Here is a 23,957-nt window from a genome sequence, read left to right on the forward strand (position 1 = left end):
CACAAACAGTCAAGACTGGAGATACATCAATTCAGCCACAAATCCTGCTGATGATGTTACGAGAGGTAAATCCCTGAAAGAGTTCCTTAGCCCAAACAGGTGGACCGAGGGTCCCTCGTTTCTGCATGAACCTCCGAATAACTGGCCCACAGTTACAGATCTCCATCCTGATGATGATCAGACTGAGTTAAAGAAATCCTACTTTTTTGGTATTGTCAGTATACCCTCCCATACATACACACCCAGCTTCAGAATCTATCAAGAGCTATTGGATTTCACGGCTCGTTCACTCTCCAACCAAAAGGGTAACATTCCTTCTGCAGCTGATTATCTAACAGCAGAACAAGAAATCCTTCGTCAGGCACAACTGGACAGTTTCGGTGAAGATTTAGCCCGTTTACAGTCAGACAAACCCCTCTCATCCGACAGCCGTCTATTGTGTTTGTCACCAGTGTTGTGCAGGAATTCTGGACTTATCCATGTAGGAGGCCGACTACGGCAAAGCCCAGACTTGGAATTGAATGTCATTCACCCAATAGTACTTGATCCTGCTCATCCAGTGACCAAACTGATCATACAAGATTATGATGACAAACTGCATCATGCTGGTTCAGAAAGACTTTTTGCTGAACTACGTCGGAAATTTTGGATTCTCAGAGGAAGGGAAGCCGTACGCAGGCATCAGTATAGCTGCGTTGCATGTCAGAAATGGAGAGCACAGCCCATCATTCCAAAAATGTCAGACTTGCCTGCTGCTCGTCTTAGGTTATTCAAACCACCTTTCTACTCCACAGGAATAGACTGCTTTGGACCATACATGGTCAAGACCGGCCGCAGATCGGAGAAAAGGTGGGGAATAATATTCAAATGTCTCACGACTCAGTGTATACATCTTGACCTCCTAAACAGCATGGATACCGACTCCTTCCTCATGGCCCTCCAACGATTCATTTCTCGACGAGGAACACCCCTGGAAATTATATGTGATCAAGGAACTAACTTCAAAGGAGGAGATAAGGAACTACGGGCTGCTTTTGACAACCTTGCTCCGACTCTACAGCCGGTCCTGATGACTAAAAGAATCCATTTCAAATTCAATCCCCCGCATGCACCCCATTTCGGTGGAGCCTGGGAGAGGGAGATACGTTCTGTGAAGAATGCTCTGAAGAGAACCATTGGTGCACAAATGGTCACTGAAGAGGTCTTAAGAACGGTCCTAATTGAGATTGAAGGCATTCTTAACTCAAAACCCCTAGGCTATGTATCCTCAGACATTGCGGATATTGATCCCATAACCCCAAACCTTCTCATTATGGGCCGACATGATTCGTCACTTCCCTTAGTATCCTATTCTGATTCTGACCTCCTAGGTCGACGACGATGGCGACATGCACAAATATTGGCAGATCACTTCTGGCGGCACTTCATAAAGGACTATCTACCATCCCTCCAAAGAAGACACAAATGGCAGAAGGAGAACCCAGATCTCACACTGAACTCTGTCGTAATGATCATGGATTCACGCCTTCCACGTGCCCTCTGGCCCATAGGCAGAGTGACACGCCTCCTGAAAAGCCCAGATGAACGCATCAGAACCGTGGAAGTCTTAGCACAGGATAAAACCTACATCCGCCCTGTCTCCTGTCTTATCCCCCTGCCCCCGCTTCCTGACGAAGACTGATCCTGATCATATCAACATATTTCTCACTAGAAATATGGGGGCGGCTGTTGTAGAGACCCACCTTTTAGCACATCCCAGCACACCCACTCACTTCACCAGATGCACCTTGTTTAGTTCTCTCACCTTTGATTGGGTGTGGTGCTTGTCCTTAATTGCACTCACCTGTCACACATTATATAAGGACTGCATTCACTTTAGGCTCACTCCTTCTTCACTCCCACACGGGGCAGCAGCAGAGGTTCTGTTCTGTTCTGGTTTTTCTTATTTTATGTATTGTTTAAGGTAATGAGTAACTTCTCTGTTTTCTTTCAGCATTGGCAGTCCATGTGTGTCTTTCTTTCCTTCCTTCTTTGCTTTATTGATTTGAGAATAAAAGGAGAACCCTGTGAATGATTAGATGACTGCTTATTCTTATCCTAATCGGATGAGCCCATGATGCTGATTACTCAACCCTGAGCCTTCCTTTCCTTCATAACAATCAGTTTATGTTGTAAAAGAGAAGGAATATTGGAAAGAAAGATCAACATTGTAATATTATTTCTTCCAAACTGACCAGAAACATGCTTGTCAGACTCTCACAGCAAAGGATCAGACTCACTGTGCATGACGGCTCAGGCCAATGATGTCTGTTAGATTGTCAGTTGTTTAGTGCTTCTGTACAGTTAGGGTCACCGACTCTATTTCAGAATAATTAATATGCGGAAAACACTAAAAGTTGATTGTCTTCCAATATTCTAGCATAATTAAAAAACTTTGACTTTGTAAGTACATATTATTAGTCCTAATGCCAATATGATTCTTCATAACTCCTGCTTTGAAATACTGAACTTTAAAATTTACCTGATGAAAGATGATTTACAGTGGCACTCTGTCAGGATCATTCTGACTGTAAGATCACTGTATTAATCTGAATCCTTCTGAAATGTGCTGTGAATGAATGCTGATGCAACTCACTGTGGGAAAGCTGTTAATAAAATGAATCTGTGACACATGCAACACATTCACAGAGGAAGAGGACACAAAGGGAGGACACGCAGAGGCTGTGTTGAAGTCACAAATCCAAATCTTTATTAAAAAACAGGCGGCGGTAACAAACAGGAAGACAAGCAGTCCATCAAACAGTCTACAGGGTCAAACATACAGAGAATTCAAACAGCAGTAAAAAATAACTGGACACTGAAAAACTTAAAGCAATGTGTGACGCAATAAAAGGAAGCAGCGCAGTATATTCACTGAATTATCATCAATTATTTCTAAGGATTATTTTCTTAAATGCAGTTAGAGTGTGGCTGGTAAAGATGGAAACATACAGAATGTAAACTGTGTGAGTTTGGTGAACTTTGTTAGTAACAAATGAGGTAAAAAACAACAACCCCAAAACAGACAAAACACAGAAAGAGGCTCTCAGTATTCATTAATAATTAGAAAGAAAAATTCTGGTCGTGGATTTTTACAGTCTTAGTTCCGCTCGCTGTCATCATTATAATCATCATGATCAATGGCGAGGTCCTGAGGTGGGTGGGGCTGTCTCTGGTGATGTCACCATGAAGGAACAGCATCTGGCACGTGTTGGTGAAACATCTCAGTACACTGGTGTAGTTTCCTCTCCAGCTGTTTGACATGTGACACTTGAACATTAAGGGGAAGAAGAAGAAACAGTGTTAGGTCAGGTGACCACATGGTTTCTAAAGTAACTGACAGGAAGTAACCAGGCCGTTAGAAATGGATGGCATGTGTTTAGAGTTACTGGAGTTGGGTAACTCTACTTACCAAAAGCAGAAGCACACAGATGAAGGATCAGATGCTGAATGTTGCAGGAACATGCTCATGTGTGGTGGTCATTCAGTGCTGCTCCGGCAGGTTAGACAGTCCAAGACTGATATGCTGCCCATCTGAGAGTTTGAAAACACACATGCAAAGATTTATTTTGTATTACAGTCAAAGTTGGATGTTCATTTTTGTCCTTTAAAAATGTTTGTGTATTTGAAAGCACTAACATTTAAGGATGACTTGGATTGTCTCCTTTAAAGGGGAGACAAGTGTATCCACTGTTACGGATTCAAATATTGGGGATGGATACAAGAGGAAAAGTCACAATAACAACACTGGTCCGGCCGGGTTGAGTCAAACGATGATTTTAATGATCACACGCGTGGGAGATGGACACCGTACGCAGACAGCATCAGATCTCACCCCAAAAATCACATCACAATAGTTTCATGAAATCAGGGTATTAGAACGCCCCTTCATGCGTATGACAGGTGCAATACAATCAATGTTGACCATTTTATTTAACACAGCAAAAAGAACATTCTCTCCTTCCCGAGGACAGGCACTGACTCCCGCCTATCTCCTGGAGCCAACTGTCCCCTGCGGAGACACAATATTGCAGCTACAAGGATTTCCAGATTGGTTAAGGTGATCAGTGTGTAATGCTCTAAATCAAGTATGTAATATTAAATGAATATTGTTTAATCAATTGCCACTACTAAAACATAACAAAAGATATAACTGAATACAGAATCGCAAAGAATAACATGATATCAGTGTTGTGTAAGCGCGTGCGGCCTTCTATGCTCAAAGCCTTTCCCTTCCATAGATCAGCCAGACATTCGCGCTGACTGTAGCTTTTAACCCTTATTAATTTGAGCACAACTCTATAATGAGCAACAAACAGCAATATGTATGAGATGATCATGGTAACACCTGCAATGAAAGAGCATATGATTATTCTGGCACTTGTAAATGGAAAATCAACCTGAGGTTATGACCATCACTGTAATACAAATGTCAATGTAATGTCAAAAGCTTTAATCAAAGGTTAATTAAAGGCTGCTTATATGATTCTTATATGATTATGATTATATGATTCTGAGGTTTCAATAATGCCGATGATAAAATAACAAAATAATAAAAGAAAAGAAAAAGAACACCCCTTTTATCCCACAATTCCCTCTGTTGACCTCTGGAGAATCCAGAGGTCACAACACTGACAGTTGTGTCATGTCACTCCTTGGCCTACACAGCAGGTCCTACGTACATCATTGGCATCATGGACATTGGAGTGATAACTCTAGGCTCCACTGCCCTCCTAAACATCATCACTAACACTCTTCTGGCACAAGGAATGAGACAACAACAACAGGTAACCATAATACATACCAAAACAGATAAAGCCAGCATGACCGACACAATAAGCCCCTTCCATCGTCCGAACACTGAGGTCAGCCAGCCCTCCAGCGGATTGTCAATACCTGAGTGATCATGCATAGTTTCAGAAAGGCTCTTTAGGCCCTCCAGAGCCCGAGTCACTGAGCCATCTGGAGCAGTGTTGTTGGGAATGAAGGTGCAGCACTGATCGCCAAAGATGGAACAGACGCCCCCTTTTTCTGCCAATACCATATCAAGGGCCATCCTATTCTGCACGCCCATTAACGAGGTCGGACCCACCTGCTCCGCCAACCCCTCCATGCCATCTTTGGTGAGGTTAGAGAGTCTCAGCACATTATAATGAACATAATTTATCCTATCTACGTTCTTGTTTGGGGTCACTGGAAAGAAAGCAGAGATTATTGGAATATTCTCAAAACCGGCTGCTATTTGATCAGCGAGTTTAAATTCATTTGGAACTCCCCTGGGCACTCCAATGGAGTCAATCCAGGTGGGGGAATTCAACCTAGGGTCGTATGCATGTGTGCCATCAAAGCCTGTCTTCATTAAAATGTGTCTTTTGCGTTTAGCTGCCAATGTGCGCGTGTTGTGTTGTGGAATCGCTTTTACCTGGTTTCCAATTAGCATAAGTGGCGCCCCTAGTCTCACCATTGCGCATGTACCCACGCTCCCCACAGGAACACGAACCACAAGAGTCCTATGCCCGCAATAGTAATACAGCCCGCTTCTAGCCCATGTTCCAATTACGGTGGCTGCATCACTCACATTGTTGGTGGTCCTACCCGTCCGGGTGACCGAACACCAATTTGGATCGATTTCCCCTAGTCGATATTTAACTTTATCTGTGGAAAAAGTAAAACACGTATAGTTATCTTTTCTGGGCATAAACGGTCCTGCTCGCGTGAGTTTGTCAATAGGGGGAAATAGACTGGACAACACAGTGCAGTTCCCCGTATTAACAACTTCTCTAGTCATTCGCAACATACAGTTATAGCCCCACTGATCCTCTGGATGCAGCGGTGCTGGCTCAGTAAATAAACGCGGCCTTGCGGAAGCACAAGCTACACAGTTAGACACTTTCTGTTCTTTAGCGTTTTGGGCCATCCAGTCCAGCCAGATGTTGCTGTCACTGAACCCGGTGGCGCGTTCAATCAGATCTTGAGGTTTTAACGTGCTGTAGTCCACCGAAACGACTTGTCTAACTTTTGGTTCCTGTTCCTCTGGTCCAGCCTCCGACGACCCGCTCCCCTCTTGCCCTGTAAAAGATGCAACAGAGTTCATTGGATTGGGAATCACGTGTGTTGTCATTTCTTCTCTACCTGGCGACCTGGGATTAGTCTTTTCTAGAAAATTAACTTTAATTAACACTTTTGGATCAACCCCAGCTGTTTCCACCCCCAAGATTAGATATACAGGTTTTTCCCGACGCCAATTACCTAATGATAAGGTTAACAGATTTTTAGATGGGCTGTAGTCCCTTTGAAGTTTAAGCTCATTTTCTGGTCCTAATTCTGGCGGTTCCCAATTTTCCCCAGTGTAACCCCTTACCTGATCCCAATTACGGCACCAGCTGTCATAAGGCCGATTTCCCCTTTCGCAGTGTGTACTCACTGAATAGTCCCAACAGACCCACACATTATATCCCCTCCAGCTACTGCTTACATCCTGACAATTAAAAACATCACACAGATCAAACGTGAAAGAAGTTGTGGAACCCTTAACATAATCTAATTCTACTCCACCGTATGTGCTGAGACACTCATCCTTTTTACCAGAGACCTCGCGCTTCGTTCTCGCCCACGGCCTGAAGTCACTAAGGATCACGAGTGGTGTAAGTGGCGTATCAAACAGCGCCGGGCCGGCCTGACCTCCGTGCTCAGACAGTTTTCCCTTGTCGGCCTGCAAAAGATAAACCAAAAAACATATAGCTGTGATTAAAAACATCATCGACATTAAACCTATGGTATTATTGAACATTGTGATAGCCTTTTGAACTCTTTTCTCGTCACGAGTATCTGATTGTTGTGATGGCATGGTGTTGTGTGTAAGTTATGTTGTAGCAAAAAGTTCAAAGCCCTTTTTAGATGCTCAGTTTGGTGCCGCTCCCTTTCGCTGGCGCGGCGACTTCCTCCTAGGCTGCTCTTCTTTCTTCGACCTCCCGGGTAGACCACCGGTTGGCCCGTTGCGCAGGTGTGAGGGTTTATTCTGCCTCTGAGTTTCACCTGTGTTGGGTGGAGATTGATTTCTCCCCACCAAGTCCTCGTGCGCCGCTGCGCACTGCGTCCAGTGATACCAGGCGTCGCCTTTCCCTCTCAGTTGAACCGCTGTAGCTGTCCGAGCCGACACCTCGTATGGACCAGTCCAACGGGGTTCCTTCCACTTGCGTTTGATGACCTTCAGCCACACTGCCTTTGCGTCCGGGACCTCTCCTCCTCCTGTGGGCTTTTCACAAGCCACCTGTTTGGTGAAACTGGACACCAGCGCCTTTAACTCGTTCCAATAGTCTGCGTGAGACCTGTTCCCTCTGGTGTCCTGTCCCACCGAGCCCACCGTCCAAGGGGCCGGAAACTGTCTCCCAGTTTGCAGCTCGTACGGTGTGAAGCCCACTTCCGGTTTGACCGCTGGCTTGGGATTGTGTGCGCCACAGATTAAACACATCCTGGCCTTTTCCCTTATCATTTCTTTCAACTCAGGATGCCACCAATGACACAAGTTTCTCTCCATCTGTGCTACCCCCACGTGGGCAAGTCCGTGGGCCTCCTCCACCTTCTGTTTTGCCATTTTGGCTGTCAACACGGGGCGCCCGTCTGGCCCCCTCCACAAGTGTCCATCCTGCCAGGCTCCTTTGTTTTTCCACACCCCCTTTTCCTCTGGGGATGCCTCCTCCTGAGCCTGTTTGACTTCCTCCGTCATGTTAGTGGATACTTCCTCTTCTGCAGTTACCTGTATCATTTGTTTCCGTCCTTTGTAGTCTGCCGCCTCATTTGCGGCTTCATCTGCTTTCTGGTTTCCTTTTGCCACCATGCTGGTTCCTTGTGAGTGCGCTTTGCATTTTATGATACTCACTTCATCTGGGTCAGCCAAGGCCTTTTCCAGTTCCTCCATTTCACTTTTGTGGCAGATAGGTGCATTGGTTGCTGTTCTGAATCCTGCTCTTTTCCATTGAGCCAGCTCCACATGAGCTGCTCCGAATGCATACGCTGAGTCAGTGTAGATGTTCACTCTCCTATTCTTAGCTAATCTCAAGGCTCGAGCTAGGGCTATCACTTCAGCTCTCTGTGCCGACTGCTGTCCCCCAATTCTTCCTGCTTCTTTGACCTGATACTCCTCTCCTACTCTGCAGACTACCGCATATCCTGCTTTCAGTCCTTCTTCGTCTCTGTGGCAACATCCATCAGTGAACCAGTCCTCAGCTCCAGGTATAGGTTCTGCCTTCAGGTCCTCTCTAATTTTTTCTTCAACCTGTGCTCTTCTGACGCAGTCATGGGGTTCCCCTGCTCCCATTAAATCTGCCATGTTTGATCCTTCATGTGTGAATGTTAGATTTGGGGCCTCTAAGACTTTGCTCAATCTCTGTTGTGCCCGTGGTGACATACTAAATGCTTGTGAGTTCACGTATGCCACTATGCTGTGTGTAGCTCTACGTCATTTTACCTGGATGATGACTCCTCTCCCCCTCACTCAGAAACACTCCTAATATAACCAAGCAAATAAATAATATTGAAGATTTACTTACATCATTACAAAAACAGCAAAAACATCTCCCTTTGATTCTATTTCTCCATTCCTGCTGAACATCAGGCAACAAATATCTCAATAAATCAGAGTAAAATGTAAAGCACATGTTTTCTCTGCTTTGTCTAACCTCTGCAGAGCCTCTGTCAAGAAAAACATAACTGTAAGCATAAAACAAATATACATTTCATAACACGTCACTGGACAAACCTTGGTCAGTTGATTTCCTCTGTGCAGTGCAGACGAACATCAGTCAGCAAGTGACTCTGCTGGTTCTTCTGAGGAAACACCACCGTCTCTCCACACCGTCACCATCTGTGAGCACAAACTGCCGCTCTGCTCTGCCAGCATGTAGGAAATCACATATCACACACAGGGGTGAAGAAACATCAGAGCTCAACTTTGGATACTTTAGATCTTAACAGATCAAAGTAGCTCTTAGTTTCAGCAATCAGTGAGCAGACAAACAATGATACCATACTGATTCTGTATGAATACAATATGGTATTTTCAATACAGGTGTCAAATTAATTTATTAAAACTAATACAGATATATGTATATTTTTTTTGATAAATTAGTTTGCTAAATTATAAGAATATATTTTTATTTATTTTTTTCATTTAACAATTGCAACTGAAAGAAATTAAATATTGAACAAAAATATATTGTCACATTCTGAGCATGCTCAGCACGCTGACAGACTTGAAGTTGCTACAGATTTTAAGAAGTGATAATTATAGGGAAGAAACTTCTCTTTTTCATCCGTTTAATCAAACATTTGATGCCTCAGCTGTCTCAGTCCTATAGCGTTCTGCAACTACAACTAACCTGAAGCTTGGATTTGGCTGCAGGTGCCCCTGTACATCCTTCTCAGCAGCACACATGTGGGTACCATTTAATCACACTTCTTCCTGAGCTTTGCTTCATCACAAGACCAAAGGTGGCATCCCGTGTCACAGTCTTATCATCATCCAGAAGAAACATTTGAAGAAACATCATGGAGAAGAAACATTTACGCGCCTCCTGGTTTTGTTTTCTGATCCTGCGAAAAGACTGAGGACAACAAAGCCCAGAGAACACGAGATACACAACATCCAACATTCAGACTCAACAGCCTCCATAAATGAAGAGCACCAGGTTGGTTCAGTTATAGTAGATATAAGCATACTTCACATTACTGGGTATGAATAATAATGAGGAGGCAAACTTTGAAGATGCAGAGCATGATGTCCCATCATCAGACTGTAAACAAACATCCACCAGGCTTCTTTGTTGGCAAAATTGATGATTCTCCTATCAGGGATCAGTAGCGTGTATTAACCTGTGGTATAAGCAGCAGTCACTGAAATATTACTCTTTCAGATAAGAAATCTAGGACATAAAAGCCAGGGTGGGAGGGATCTCTGCAAACTGACTTACCTCTGCAAGTGTGAAGCTCAACAAAAATCTGACTCTCCAGTCACAGACAAACAAAAACCTCCAGCTGGGAGATAGAAAACGCTGTCTGGGTCTTGCTGGATGTTGCTGGTCAGAGTCCACACATTAGCAGAGTGCTTCTTGGTCCCACTGACCCATGCGGACAGCGACTGTGGAGAACTGTTCTGGAAAACAGAGAAGAGAATTAAAATAACAAAAAGCCAAACAGGATTTCCACAAAGACTCTCTTGGAATCAGCAATCAAAAAAACCACTGGTTCATATTTCAATTAAATATGAACAGGTTCCTCAAATGTAAGCAGTTCAGATCTGATTTAATTTAATTTCCTTCACACAGCACATTCGTCCAGGCTGACAGGTAAACATAGAATTAATCTCAGGTAACATGACTCAGAGTAGAGATTCAGTAAGAAAGATTGCAGGCTCAAATATTATTACCACACAATCCAAGGACACACCAACAGCTCAGATTTGTAGAACTATTTAAACAAATGTCTTCTGAATATTCAATTCAGGTTCACAGTGGGAGGGTGGGAGGTGTCGTGGAATTTTTTAAATAAAGTCTGCAACACAGAAAGAGCTGTGATCAAGCTATTTATTACTGCGCCAACACACATCAAACATCACAGTTCAGTCATGTCAGCGCTGCCGCAGAAGTGGTGCTCCTACTCCTTTATGCATTCCAAGGAAGAGGGAGGAAGTTACAAACTGATCCTACCACACTTCACGTGCCTCGCTATGAAACCTAACCGATCAATGGTTAAGCTGTTTTGTGCCCTTGGCCTTATCAGCACCTGTAAAGGGAGTTGTTTTCTCAAACTGCTGACGCTGAAGTAAGTTCATCTAGTTTTAGAAACTTTCACTGAACAGTCTATAACAGTGTCACAACTAAGCATATGCATAAGCACTTAAATACTTTAAATGAGAATAACAGAAAATTTCTATTAAAAAGGCTAGAGCCTGTCCCAGTAGTCATAGGTAGAGCACACCTGGACAGGTCACCAGTCTGTCAGAGGACTAACACAGAGACAGACATCAGAGTAACAAATCTATTTAAAATTAATGTAAGTTTGCTGCAGCTGTATGTATGAACATGTGTTTCTGTGCTCACAGTCCACCTCTCGGGAACCTGCAGTTCACTTTTAGTCTACTTTAAACAGACCTCACAAAAGGCTGATGTGGCTGGATCAGTAGTCTGATTTAAGTACGATAGCTTTGGCCAGGGATTAATCTGGTGCATCGCTTCACTGCAGTCTTACGTATTTTCCCCACACCTGAATAAAAAATACTGATATATACAAATAACAGCTTCAGCTGATGCAGCCTGACTCAATCCTAGATGTTCAGCACACAGAGACACAGAGGTGCCGTTTAAACTTTAGTGATAACCTGAGTCACTGATCATTTACAGTATTACAGTCTGGCAGTCTTTGCATGATGTCCACGTCACTGTACGTTTCTAGCTGACTCTCAGGTGTGACAGGTGTGCCAGCAGGAAAGAGTAATAATAACCTGCATCCTGAGGTTTGTCATGCAGGATTAAAGGAGCCAGGCTTTGTTCACACAGCTAGGATTGTATTTTACACTGACCCTGGGTCAGTATAAGTATCATACAGTTTAAACGAAGCACTGAAACTTGCACATATTTATTACAGATGCACTGAAGCTAATCGAGATATTTGCTGTCAGTCTGTGGCTGCGATTAAACACTTTACTGGAAACTTTATTAACTAGTACCTTCATCAGTCATGACAGAAGCTAATATTTCTGTGCTAACATCGTTTAACCAGTAACAGCTTTCCTCCAATATAAGCTAACGTTTACACCGTAACTTTAAGCTAGCACCACAAAGACGGTAAAACACGTAATAATATCTACAAATGCATCTTAAAGCTGTTATATTAGCACTCGGTGTATTACTAAGATAACCACATTAACATTACTGACACTCGCTGACTTTTAATAGTCATTCTATAAATGCTGTCCGTTTAAATGGTCTTACCTGTACACACTGCATATCCACCGGATTCCAGCCAGAGTGGATTCTGGAGTCTTCCCACGCTCCTGTTAGTGATCCTCCATCTGGATGGATGAGAACAACCTTCTGAACAATCTAGCAGGAGATGGCCCATATCTATGGGACTGATTTGTGCTAATAACGCCCATTGTATGGACTGATAACAGCCGAAGCGGGTGAATAAAGTCACCCAGTAGCTAGCTGTGCCATTACCCAGCATACATCACTCCCTCCATAAATGCAATAAACGATAGAAAAGTATCGTTCTACCTGTTTTTCAGGTAGTTGTTTACATTATATAATTTATTGTGTTCTGTATACGTCACTACAATGTGATTTGGAAAATGTCTAAATATACCGACAACAGGCACTTCCGCAGCAATCTCTTCAATCGGAGGAGCCTTCACGTCAATTCCCGACGCGAGGGGGGTACCCTGCGCGTCCATGAGCGAAGCAGAGGGAGCCTGACCATGCGTCACACGTTTGACGAGTTGGGAGTGAGAACGTGTTGGACGATGACGTACACCTAAAAGAGCTCAAAATCAGAAAACGTTGCTCTAAAACATGTTGACATGGTAAATGAAAATGAACAATAATCAAAATTGATCATGCAAACTGAAAGACTACTTACTATGTTTCTCTTGTTACTTCATTAGCCTCAGTGTTCTCAGATCATTCTTTACATAAAAGCACCCAGTTGTCTTGCAAAGAATGTGTAGGATTAGTGAAATCACACACATTCAAAGATACTGGTAGTTATTGTTTCAAATGCCTATTTCATGACAACCAGGCTAAATTCATCGAAAGAGATGATGAAAGAGATTATCTGGATGCTGAAATGATTGTTAAAATACATTAGGCCAATAATAGTAGACCTGTGCTACATTTGTCTAGCTAGGCAACACATATTTCTGCATAAGAGATACATGAGACACCCTTTAAATAAGCAAATTTCATGTTTAAAACATGGAAATGCAGCCAAAACGGACCATACAATGGCCTCAGTGAACACATCAGCACATAAGTAGAGATGAGGAAACTCAATCACATTAGATATTAATATTACTATGAGTAAATTATATATATTATATATTCTGTTACATGGTTTAAAGAATACAATGTGATAATCAGACATGAGAACGTTGTTTCCAGTTATACAAATTTATTTTATTTCACTATTAAAGAAACCAATTATGTGAATAAAAGCTCACCACAAGAACATCTCCCAACCCAGTCTTACAAAGTTGCAGTTACAATAAAAACTGGGTATGGAACATGAACTGTTGGTGAGCTAAAAAACAATCCTGGTGCTGATGCTTGTCATTGAACGTTTTGGACAGAGCTCTTGACTGAAATGCCTACCGTTGTGTGTAGGCATTTCAGTCCAGATGTTATGGAGTTCAGTTCAGCTAAGATGTATTTCTAAAGCACCGGATCGCAAAAATAGCCGCTTCTCGGCTGTTTATATTGTAAGGTAAAGACCATACAATATAAGAGAGAAAACCCCCCAACAATCAGATGATCCCCTGTGAGCAAACCCTTGATGACAGTGTCTGTGAAGGTTATCAGTCATCAAGGCCATAGTAGTCTAAGGAGCTTGGAAAGAAAAGCGCCTGGACTTCTTTAAGTTAAAGAAGTCCAGGCGCTTTTCTCCAAGCTCCTTAGACTTGGTGACGGTGGGAAAGAAAAACTCCCTTTTAACAGGAAGAAACTTTCGGCAGAACCAGGCTCAGTGAGGGGCGGCCATCTGCCTCGACCGGTTGGGGGGGGGCACAGCTGTTATAACCCCTGACGCAGCATAGCTTCTAATTCTGAAAGATACGTAAATACCTTAAACCTGCACTCTATGCAGGACACCAAGTGATGACACGACTTGCAGTACTATAGGAGTCTATGCAGAAACAGTTTTCTCTCTTGAATCTCTGTAATTTTTTTGCTACTGAGTGTCTGGGTGCAGTCACTCATTTTGGGCCAATTAAATCAAATGAATTGAACCTGCGTTAACCAGGTTTAATAGGGAGGGCCAAAGTCGTAGTTGTGCTAAATTTCCTCGAATTCTCCTCGGAGATTTTCGAGTAGCTTCCTTTGTTCTTGAAAGTTCTTTTCCATTTGTCTCATCGCTTCCCGTCCATTCCACATCTTTTTGGTAAGGTCACTAACCTTATTTTCTAAGGCCTTATTTTCTTGTTTGAGTATGTCAACTTGGACATCGTAGTTGTTTATCAGATTGTTATGTTCTTCCTGTGAAACTTTGGGAGTCTGAGCTTGGGTTTGCAACGCCATGTCTTCTGTTTTCAAGGCTTCCTGTACATCACACAGATTTTTCTTGACCTCTTCAAGCTCTCTTTTCAGTGCCTCAAATTCATGGCACAACAACTCCTTTTCTCTGTTGGTCACGTTAAAATCATGTTCGGAGTCTTTCTCAGTGGCTTTGAAGATCCGTGATTCTCCTTTCACACCCTCATCGTGTGGTTTCAGTTCTTTTTGAGAATCACCACTCCTTTTGGAAAGCTCCTGGAGGTCCTGTTCAAGAAGTTCGTTATGCCTCGATATGTCAATTTCACGTGCAACGCATTGGAGTTCCAGGGTCTGTCTGAGCTGTTCACTGTCCGTTGTTTTGTTGTCCTCATTCATGATCCTTTTTCTTTCTTCACTCTCTTGTAACTCTTTAAAGGCTGTGTTTGCCTGATGGAGTTTATCTTTAACAGCCTGTATTTCCTGTTGCATGTCATCTTTTTCCTTTTCAAAGTCCCTTTTCAGCTCACACATGCGTTTTATCGTCACATCATTTTCCTTTCTTAAAGACTGGTTGTCCTTTTCCATGTCTCCCACTTTTATAACCAAGCCTGTCTTGCTGCTTTGCAACTCTCTGATTTCTGCCTCCATTTCCTGCATCACCTCTTTCTGTTGCTGGATCTCTTTGGTTTTGGAGCTGTTTAAATCCTTTAGAATTTGGTTCCAATATTCCAGGTCTTGAATTTTGAAGTGAATTTTTTCATTCTCTAGTTGCAGGTCTCTTTTCCTCTTGTTTTTAGAGAACCCACTTCGTTTGAAGAGAACTTCAATGTTTTTTTGGAGAATTTTGTTCTCATTTATGAGCTCTCTTTTTTGCTCCTTAAGGTCGGCGTTCTCGACTTTAAGGTCACGTATGGTAGAGCTTTGTTCTTTGAGAGTTTTATTCTCATTTTTCAGCTCTTTGATTTGCTGGTTAAGTTTTTCGTTCTCTGCTCTCAGGTTGCACACAACAGGATTTGACAGACTCATATTTCAAATTGAAGTTGATGTTAAATCTCTGTACTAACTAAAAGATTTTTTAAAAATACGGTCAACTGTGTCAGAAACTGAAGTTTCGAGTAGTTTAAGTGTTTTCCTGCCTAATTCTTCCACTATCTTTGAAAGACTGACAAGAATGAGAACCTTTCCCCTCTTTAAGGGTTTTAGTGTGCTGATGTCATAAAGAAGATCAGAGATCAAAGGGATTCTGGTGGAATGTCACTGTGTCTGGTCTGGGCAGTTCTGAATTGAATAATAACAAAATGCAGATTGATGGTAATTGTAACTGATAATGGTTACATGAATTATAAACACCCAATAAATATTATTTAGAAATCCAAACTGTGGTGGAGGTGTGGTCCCTGGCTCAGCCGCAGGGGAGGAGTGATGCAGTGAGCTCAAGGGGGCGGTGCCAGGGAGGCTGCAGGGACAGGTGGTGATGATCTTCCTAACGAGGTTTTCCTTTTTATATAGTCAAGCCGGAGACCAGAGTGAGCAGGAGCATGTGCAGAAGACCAACCGGAGAGTTGGTGAACAGGTTGGCAAACCATGAAAGCCATATGTGTGGTGCTTAAACAAACACTCGTCCAGAGTGATCAACATAACAGTGTGTCGGGTTGACTTTTATACAAACAAACCAAAAAAACAAAAACATGTCATTGTGAAGCTTTGGCAAATACTAGATTGGTCAACTGATGTGCCGTAAGCATCTGTCAGGCTCTCTGACAGTTAGTTAGTGTTGCCTACAGTTAAAATATGTAATTGTGGTGAAGAGTTAGTATGATTTTACATAAATGGAATCCACATTTAGGAGCCCTTCAGTAAATCCAGGCCAAGCTAAGAAGATGAGCAATGGGAGAAAGACCAAGGACAGAACACATGGAGATGACTGACCAGCGAGCTTTTAATGCTTAAACCTCGTCAAAGTAACTTTTTGTTGTGACTAAATTGTAAAGAGGGATGTGTGTGTATAGAAAGATGGCTGTTAGAGTAGCAGATGTTTAATTTTGTCTAAATTCACTATTAATTCAACACGTTCTCACTCCCAACTCGTCAAACGTGTGACGCATGGTCAGGCTCCCTCTGCTTCGCTTATGGACGCGCAGGGTACCCCCCTCGCGTCGGGAATTGACGTGAAGGCTCCTCCGATTGAAGAGATTGCTGCGGAAGTGCCTGTTGTCGGTATATTTAGACATTTTCCAAATCACATTGTAGTGACGTATACGGAACACAATAAATTATATAATGTAAACAACTACCTGAAAAACAGGTAGAACGATACTTTTCTATCGTTTATTGCATTTATGGAGGGAGTGATGTATGCTGGGTAATGGCACAGCTAGCTACTGGGTGACTTTATTCACCCGCTTCGGCTGTTATCAGTCCATACAATGGGCGTTATTAGCACAAATCAGTCCCATAGATATGGGCCATCTCCTGCTAGATTGTTCAGAAGGTTGTTCTCATCCATCCAGATGGAGGATCACTAACAGGAGCGTGGGAAGACTCCAGAATCCACTCTGGCTGGAATCCGGTGGATATGCAGTGTGTACAGGTAAGACCATTTAAACGGACAGCATTTATAGAATGACTATTAAAAGTCAGCGAGTGTCAGTAATGTTAATGTGGTTATCTTAGTAATACACCGAGTGCTAATATAACAGCTTTAAGATGCATTTGTAGATATTATTACGTGTTTTACCGTCTTTGTGGTGCTAGCTTAAAGTTACGGTGTAAACGTTAGCTTATATTGGAGGAAAGCTGTTACTGGTTAAACGATGTTAGCACAGAAATATTAGCTTCTGTCATGACTGATGAAGGTACTAGTTAATAAAGTTTCCAGTAAAGTGTTTAATCGCAGCCACAGACTGACAGCAAATATCTCGATTAGCTTCAGTGCATCTGTAATAAATATGTGCAAGTTTCAGTGCTTCGTTTAAACTGTATGATACTTATACTGACCCAGGGTCAGTGTAAAATACAATCCTAGCTGTGTGAACAAAGCCTGGCTCCTTTAATCCTGCATGACAAACCTCAGGATGCAGGTTATTATTACTCTTTCCTGCTGGCACACCTGTCACACCTGAGAGTCAGCTAGAAACGTACAGTGACGTGGACATCATGCAAAGACTGCCAGACTCTGTAATACTGCAAATGATCAGTGACTCAGGTTAACACTAAAGTTTAAACGGCACCTCTGTGTCTCTGTGTGCTGAACATCTAGGATTGAGTCAGGCTGCATTGACTGTGGGACTTTAATGTGTTAAAAGCAGGTTGAAGACGGCTCAGAAACATTTGAAGATTAAAATTTAGCATTGTGGCTGCTGGTGGCTTGTAAAGCCTCTACTCAGCTGTATTTTTGTTACTAATTTATGTTTGTTGTTGTTTAACACAGATTTCAGAAGAGCAAATATGCTTAATAGTTTAACTAGATTTCATTTGTCAGTGTGGGACTGCTGAGTCACCTGAAGAACTCATTTCATTCATTCTCCACATGATGTTCATTTACAGAAATGTTTCACAGGAACTGATTCCTCCCAAAGGTTGAACTAGTGTGTTTCCATAGATTACCTCTGTATGAATGTACTTCTTAAATGAAGGCAAGTGTTTGTCCTTTTTTGTTCCTCAGGTACAGTACGTGATATCAAGGGCAGGCGGTCAACACTGGGGGTAGACAAGAAGCAGACGTACTTCCAAGAGGGAGCTGCAGTGAGGACACAGCCAGGTCACTGAGGTCAGAGGTCAGAATCTGAAACAGCTCAGGTTTATATTTTAGAGGTTATAAAAAATCAAAATGTATTTATAAAGAAACCTTTAAATAATAGTCATAATTATGATTATTATAAGAAATATCAAACATTTAAGTGGATTTTCTGTTACACATATTGTGTTAGCCCTGCAATAAACTGGCAGCCTGTCTTTGTCCTGTATCAGCTGGGATAGGCTTCATCCTCCCGCAACCCTGAATTGGATACATTGTATTCCAATTATGTAATCTGATCATTTACAAACTCAAGGTATCTAATCAAAATGTAAGTAATAATTATAAAATGGGAAAGCAGAAATAAGTGTGACATGAATGTAAATGTGTGAGCTGACATAGAGGACAGCTACATGCAGTCAGAAAAACCTTTGTTGTCAAGTTTGCAGGTATATCAGCACGAGACATTCTTACATAGAAGAGACTGTTAAAGTCTCTAACTCAGTGAAGCATTATTGGTCCCGTCTGTTTGGATAAATATAGTAAGTTGATGTATGTCCATTTATTGACACATTTTCTTAAGTGCTTATCCAGTTCAGGATCACAGTGGAGCTGCAGCTGGATATGTTCACTAAATAAACCTTACAAAAGTTAACAATAAACCTGCATCCATGTACGTTGTTGTCCACAGGATGAGAAAATCAAACTGGAAGACTGTGGAACATGTTAATAAATGTTTGTGTGTTTATGCCTGTGTCTTTCACAGGAGGCGCTGGAAGGTTTCCCTAATAGTTCCTGGTGAATCAAAGCAGAACCATAAAGGTTGCTGGACTGCATGATGGCCTTACCCCTGAGCAGTCATCCTGTTAAAGGAGGAACCACTTAGAAGCTGTTTTCAAAGTAGCTGAGCAGATTTCATCTCAAGTAAGCAATTAACTGTTTGTTCGTTTGTTCTGCCACTTAAAGAGCATTTAAGGACGTCTTTTGAGTGTCCAGTTGAATTAATTCTACTGGCTCTCATGGTCATTTGTTATTATAGACATATTTTTCATGTTCATCCAGCTATTTAGTAAATTCTATCTATTTAGTAATATCCGTCAGCTATAAAATGTAATATAAATATAAAAATATCTAAATATCTCCTGTCCTTTATGTTTTAATGATGTAAGACCAGACGTCTGTTATCGTGTTACATTAGCATTCCTCACATATCAATGAGATGCTGCACAGTACAATCCTACTGACACAGCAGAGGGATAACGACGGCTATTCAACATCGTTACACGACACATTCGAGCTGCATGACGCAGACAAAGTGACTAAATCATCTTTTTGTGGTTTATTGTCTTCAAACCAGCAGACAAAGCTGATGGCAGAAGATGTCAGAGAAGAACTTCAGGCCGTGGACTGAAAAGGTATTTTTTTCTTGTTATCAAAAGACATTTGGAGTGGCAGCTTCTACAACTGGTTGTGCTAAAGTAAAGCTTACAGTCTAAGAAATCACAGTGTTGATATTCAGCACAAAGAGAAAAGCTCACTTGTTTGAATTCATTTACAATCATAGTTTTATAAATTCTGACTGTAAACAGCTTTTACAGCTTTGATATTGTTTGACACTCGATATCAGGTGATAGGGTTTAATTTAAAGGTTTCTGTGTCCCAATGAGCCATTTACACTGATCAGTGTCAGTTTAACTGTAACACATTCATTATTTAGATTCAACAAAGAAATAAGTGAATGTAAAAAATGGCAGCCCTCAGGCCAGGTTTATAGAGATATATGCATGCATTATGAAATTTATGTATCCCAGATCATTGTTATTCATCTAGTCATGGCAGACCTACCTCTTCCTCCCAAGTTAACTGCAACCCAAAAGAACTAGTGGGGCTATTTACACACTCACAACCAGTGTGGGGTAAAAAGAGCCACCAAAAAGCTGTCAGCCACAGATGTGCTAGAAGAGTTAGAAACTCTACTTATGGAGAAACTTTCTAAGTCTAACAGAGGACAGGTACTCCTGCCCAAATAACATGATATAACCCCACATACAGCCCAGCCATAAAATGAACCAAGTCATTTAGTTAAAGACAGCATGGGACCAAATGCATGTAGCCAGCCTGCATCAACCTGACATTTCTTCCTCCTGAATTAAATGAATGAATGGATGAAAGTTAAATGAGTCAGGGCTCTAGAGTGCGACCAATTTGGTCGCAAATGCGACCAAATTTTTTTAGTGGTGCGACTAAAAAAAAATATTTGGTTGCACCTGTGCGACCAAATGTTCGGGTAGCAAAAAAAAAATAAATAAATAAAAAAAATCTGCAACCTTCCCTGTGGTCAACAACAGACACACATTTTGCCCCTATCGTGGACTAAACCAATCAGAGATAGTAAGGGGCGGGACCTCTCTGATTGGCCGTGGTCCAGTTGAAAGTGCAGGTGGAAGTGGGAGGTGAGTAGCTTGAATAAAGCGATATCAATTCATTAAATCCTGAATCGACTTTTAAATATAACTGTGTTTTGCCAGAAACGCCAGATTCTCCGATTAAAGCTCACAAAACCATTTCAACAACAACCAAACAGCAGATGAGAGCAGGCACACGGATTCCACACAAAGACGTAAACACAGAACGGACCGACGCATCAGAATCAACTTTGTCTTTCTCGGCTTTCTCACCCGACGGCCCGTAGACGGACACGCTGTCGGAGCTCAGCGATTCTGATGCGTCCGGTCCGCGCTGTGTTTACGTCTTCTTGCGCTGATTCTGAGCTGCAGGTTTTGTCTCTCTCCAACCAAAATTCACCGAGCCAGCAGCAAAAGAAGCAGCAAACTGCGCTTCACATTTGATCAATGTCCTCATGAATTTTGCTGTTTTGCTTCCACGACTATTAAAATCACACTCCATGCACAGCTAGCTCTCTCTCTATCTCTCTCTGTACTTCAAGAACAGTTTCCCGTCTCCAATCTCTGTTTTCTGTATTATTCATTCGCTTATTACCCACCAGTCTACCGTTGTTTACAGCGCTGTCGGCTGCTGTCTTTTTCTCTTTTTCTTTTTTTCACTTAAATGACCTCGGACAAGAAAGCCTATTTTTTTCTGTTGTTCAATACTGAAGAAATTTAAACTTTATATGCAGAACATTGTAGAATATTTTTAAGGTTATCTGCTATAAAAAGCCAGACCAGGAAAATCTCCTTCATGTTTTTCTGTTTTATTCTCAGTTACTTTCACACAAAGGCATCTGCTGTGATGTTCACAATTCTGATGAAGTCAGTACTGATAAATGATCAGAATTATAATATTTCTGACTGTCTGAGGCTAAGTTGAATCGAATCGGGACTTTGAAAACCGGAATCGAATGGATTATAGAAATCAGTGATGATACCCAGCCCTAGTGAGCAGCCTAGGCACGACAGAAGTGGATGTAGCTGTAATAGGAAAAGAACTATTGTTAACTTTTCTGTTAAGTTAAGGCCTGATCCTTCTGAAATTCATAGCCAGTGCTCTGACACGGTGTCATCAATCTTTGAATGCTGAAAAAGCACAGTGTATCCAGAAAAACACATTATATAAATTATTATAAAATTTGTGTGCGCCTAACTTTTGTGCCGGTACGCCTAACTTTTTAAAGTTAGGCGTACCGGTACGCCCATGGCAAAAAGTTAGTCTAGAGCCCTGTGACTACAAACCTAAAGCCACTAGTTCCCACACTGGAGCTCCCTGACACTGTGTGCTAACCGTATTTAGCTTGTATCAACAGTTGTAACAGGCTAAGCCACCTGAGACACTGCATTGAATGATTGTTCCTGTCTTAATGATTTCAGCTGACTGGTTTCAGCTCAGATGTTCTGCTTTTTCCTTTCAGTAGATCAAAGCAGCTCGTGCTCCTTCTGCTTCCAATTTAGAAGAAGAAGAAGAAGGTGAAGGCTTCAGCGAAGTGGCGTTCATGGTCTCAGTGAACAGTCACGGTCACACACTGCATGTGGTTTTAAAAGCAACATGTCTGTTCACCACAACAATGGAGATGTGTAATATTAGTGCAGCTACGGTTTGTTTTTGAACATCAGTTCTGTTTTCTACTTTGATCACTTAGACCAAAAAAGTGTTGTTTTCAGATTCTTTCTTTTACATCTATAAACCACCTGTTCATTTTTTTATTACAATTAGTTTCACATAAATGTTAGTGTTTCCTTTATGATCTTTTAATGCTTACACTACACTGTACAAGTCTACATTAGAGACATTTCTGTTACCTGTTTCTGTTGACTCAGAGTTGTGAAATGTTCTTTTATTTGATGCACAATATGAAGTTCATAATTTTCTTACAAATAAAACTCTAATGACAAACATGAACAGCTGTGCTTATTTCTGAGACATGAGTTTTGAATGTGTTCATATTTAGACAGTGTGCATCTGTATGCTGAAACTGTAATGGTGAACCTGAGGTGATGGTCAACAGAAGGCAAATATATATCAATATAAAACAATATTGAAGTAATGTCTTTACCCCCTGCAGCGTGTGGACGCTGTGCACGCAGTCACCTTATTCACTGTAGTAAACATGCACCGCTAGCTCACGTGACTGACTGTCTCCATGGTTACATCGTATATTATTAGCTATGTAAACAGCTTCCAAAGATACCGCCATAGCTCTCTGCAGCTGTAACACTTAAACACTTTGCAAATCATTTCACGTGTTTGATAGTTATGAAGACAGAATATGTTTTTAAGGTCATGCTAGGCGGTTGCTGTGGTGGTTGCTGTGGACTTGGGTGGACCGCGTCCGATTCCTGTTATTAGCTGTCCGCCGTAGGAAGGCCTTTTATAGCCGTTCATGACACGCACACACACACACATAAAGCACTTTGCCTCACCATGAGAATGCAAGTTTACCTAACCTAACCTTAAAGTATCTGATATAGGATAGAAAAATGAAGCAACCAGAGATTTAATGATGAAGACTCTGGGTTCTGTAGTTCACGTTTTACAGTCCTGAATGACTCTTTGCATATGATTTATTGAAGAGGAGTTTAGAATGCACTTTACATTTAGACTGTTGCTGTTTCATTTTTTACATTGTTGCCGTGTTATGTCATGAATAAGGTTCACCTGCTGGGGGTTTGATGGATCAGCTGGACAATACAGTCAAAGACAGACTTCATTCATCATATGCAAGAATCCTAGTTGGATTTTTGTTGTCACTCATGTTTTTGAACCAAATATTGAAAACAATTCTGACAGACTGGATACCTGGTCAGGGTGTACATTACCTTGTACTCAAGCATCCCAGGACAGAGCCCTGCCCCACCATGAGCCTGGGTGGATACGTGGTTATTAATATAAGGACCAATACTGAATATGAATATTTCATGAAAATTGAATTATAATACAAATTAGTAATAAGGGTTTCTCTGCGCCCTTATCTACCCCATACTCAAAGAGCTGCGGGCAGAGAGGGTGACAGGAGAGGATGGCACTGAAGAGAAGATGCTCGGTTTCTGGAGTCTCCTGGTCCTGTCAGTATTAGTAGGATGCATCTGCTGTGTCTTCTCGTGGATGCTCACCTACCTTGACTCGTCCCAGCCTGGTATGGATTTCCCAACACTGCGGACAGTGGCCCACGTCAGAGACGTTTAATATTGATTACATATGTCTGAATTGCTAACCCTAACCCTAACCCTAGCTCAACAGACCACAATGCCCTGGACTGTCAGTATTATTACACGCTGTGAACATAAGTACCTTTGATCACTGTTGTAGAGACCCACCTTTTAGCACATCCCAGCACACCCACTCACTTCACCAGATGCACCTTGTTTAGTTCTCTCACCTTTGATTGGGTGTGGTGCTTGTCCTTAATTGCACTCACCTGTCACACATTATATAAGGACTGCATTCACTTTAGGCTCACTCCTTCTTCACTCCCACACGGGGCGGCA

At 41.9% G+C, this 23,957-nt stretch overlaps 1 protein-coding gene and 1 long non-coding RNA gene across 14 annotated transcripts; one reads left to right on the plus strand and one right to left on the minus strand.

Moving 5' to 3' along the window:
- Nucleotides 1-2,726: 2,726 nt before the first annotated feature.
- LOC146375454 (uncharacterized) lies at nucleotides 2,727-12,505 on the minus strand. Of its 10 annotated transcripts, none has more exons than XR_014801982.1 (8): nucleotides 12,400-12,504; nucleotides 12,027-12,106; nucleotides 10,008-10,189; nucleotides 9,417-9,909; nucleotides 8,798-8,928; nucleotides 3,679-6,751; nucleotides 3,452-3,573; nucleotides 2,727-3,309 (listed from the first exon to the last, which is right to left on the minus strand). XR_014801982.1 is itself a non-coding variant. In XM_084948848.1 (6 exons), the coding sequence occupies exon 6, from the start codon at nucleotides 8,444-8,446 to the stop codon at nucleotides 6,941-6,943; it is 1,506 nt and encodes a 501-aa protein (XP_084804974.1). In that variant the 5' UTR covers nucleotides 8,447-8,928; nucleotides 9,417-9,641; nucleotides 9,796-9,909; nucleotides 10,008-10,189; nucleotides 12,027-12,106; nucleotides 12,400-12,505; the 3' UTR covers nucleotides 6,758-6,940. The 10 variants fall into 10 exon arrangements, 7 of the variants coding, with proteins under 7 accessions (XP_084804974.1, XP_084804973.1, XP_084804968.1 ...); XR_014801984.1 differs by having other exon boundaries at nucleotides 5,618-6,751; nucleotides 12,400-12,503; XR_014801983.1 differs by having other exon boundaries at nucleotides 4,844-6,751; nucleotides 12,400-12,503.
- A 3,499-nt stretch (nucleotides 12,506-16,004) lies between these two features.
- LOC146375455 (uncharacterized) lies at nucleotides 16,005-22,371 on the plus strand. Of its 4 annotated transcripts, XR_014802052.1 has the most exons (6): nucleotides 16,005-16,496; nucleotides 16,790-16,869; nucleotides 17,944-18,055; nucleotides 18,782-18,939; nucleotides 19,373-19,430; nucleotides 21,884-22,371. It is a non-coding gene; the product is annotated as an uncharacterized LOC146375455 (long non-coding RNA). The 4 variants fall into 4 exon arrangements; XR_014802053.1 differs by having other exon boundaries at nucleotides 16,015-16,869; nucleotides 21,887-22,371; XR_014802050.1 differs by having other exon boundaries at nucleotides 16,016-16,869.
- The last annotated feature ends 1,586 nt before the right edge of the window (nucleotides 22,372-23,957 follow it).

Source organism: Perissodus microlepis, chromosome 13, assembly GCF_051167445.1.
Source record: "Perissodus microlepis isolate ML-2025 ecotype Zambia chromosome 13, ASM5116744v1, whole genome shotgun sequence".
Classification (NCBI taxonomy): Eukaryota; Metazoa; Chordata; class Actinopteri; order Cichliformes; family Cichlidae; genus Perissodus; species Perissodus microlepis.